The sequence below is a fragment of the Apaloderma vittatum genome, unplaced genomic scaffold, assembly GCF_000703405.1.
Source record: "Apaloderma vittatum isolate BGI_N311 unplaced genomic scaffold, ASM70340v1 scaffold20901, whole genome shotgun sequence".
NCBI classification, from domain to species: Eukaryota; Metazoa; Chordata; class Aves; order Trogoniformes; family Trogonidae; genus Apaloderma; species Apaloderma vittatum.
The window spans coordinates 1,987-2,650 of NW_009697639.1; the positions used below are offsets into that span (position 1 = coordinate 1,987).

The 664-nt window shown below is 52.6% G+C and overlaps 1 protein-coding gene across 1 annotated transcript in view; it reads left to right on the forward strand.

The window, feature by feature from the left end:
- Nucleotides 1-664, forward strand: part of USP35 (ubiquitin specific peptidase 35) — a 19,873-nt gene that overhangs the window by 284 nt on the left and 18,925 nt on the right. Inside the window, exons 2-3 of the mRNA XM_009877723.1 lie at nucleotides 5-197; nucleotides 398-587. Of these exons, the coding sequence (XP_009876025.1) occupies nucleotides 5-197; nucleotides 398-587 (383 nt within the window). The remainder of the gene's footprint in view (nucleotides 1-4; nucleotides 198-397; nucleotides 588-664) is intronic.

Below are 664 nucleotides of genomic sequence, written 5' to 3' on the forward strand. Positions count from 1 at the left end.
AAAGCCACTACGTCCTCGATTATATCCAGTTAGGTCTGCAGTTCGTCTTGGAAAGCCCGTCGGCAAATAGCATCTTCGGGTTATTGAGGATCAAAGTGCTCCGGAAAGTCTGCGAGAGGCCGAGCCCCAAGCAGTGTGCGAAGATCAGCAAACTCTTAACCCAGCACCCTCAGTGCATCCCCACGGGCAAGCACCAGGTCTTGTTTTGTCAGCAGCTGATCCGGTGCATCGGGCAGTTCCAGTGCGTCTCCGAGGGGGAAGAGGACATCATGGAGTTTTTGGAGCAGGTGAACAAAGTGAGCGGTCTGCTGCAGAGGATCTGGAGGACTCAGACATCAGCCATCCTGCCCTCTTTGAAGGAGCTGTTCACAAGTGCATCCCCACGGGCAAGCACCAGGTCTTGTTTTGTCAGCAGCTGATCCGGTGCATCGGGCAGTTCCAGTGCGTCTCCGAGGGGGAAGAGGACATCATGGAGTTTTTGGAGCAGGTGAACAAAGTGAGCGGTCTGCTGCAGAGGATCTGGAGGACTCAGACATCAGCCATCCTGCCCTCTTTGAAGGAGCTGTTCACAATCATTTCCTCAACAGGTAATGAATTTAAAAAAAACCCCAAACACTGGGAACATAGATGTTGGCCTCGATGAAGTAATGGTGGAAGATGGAAG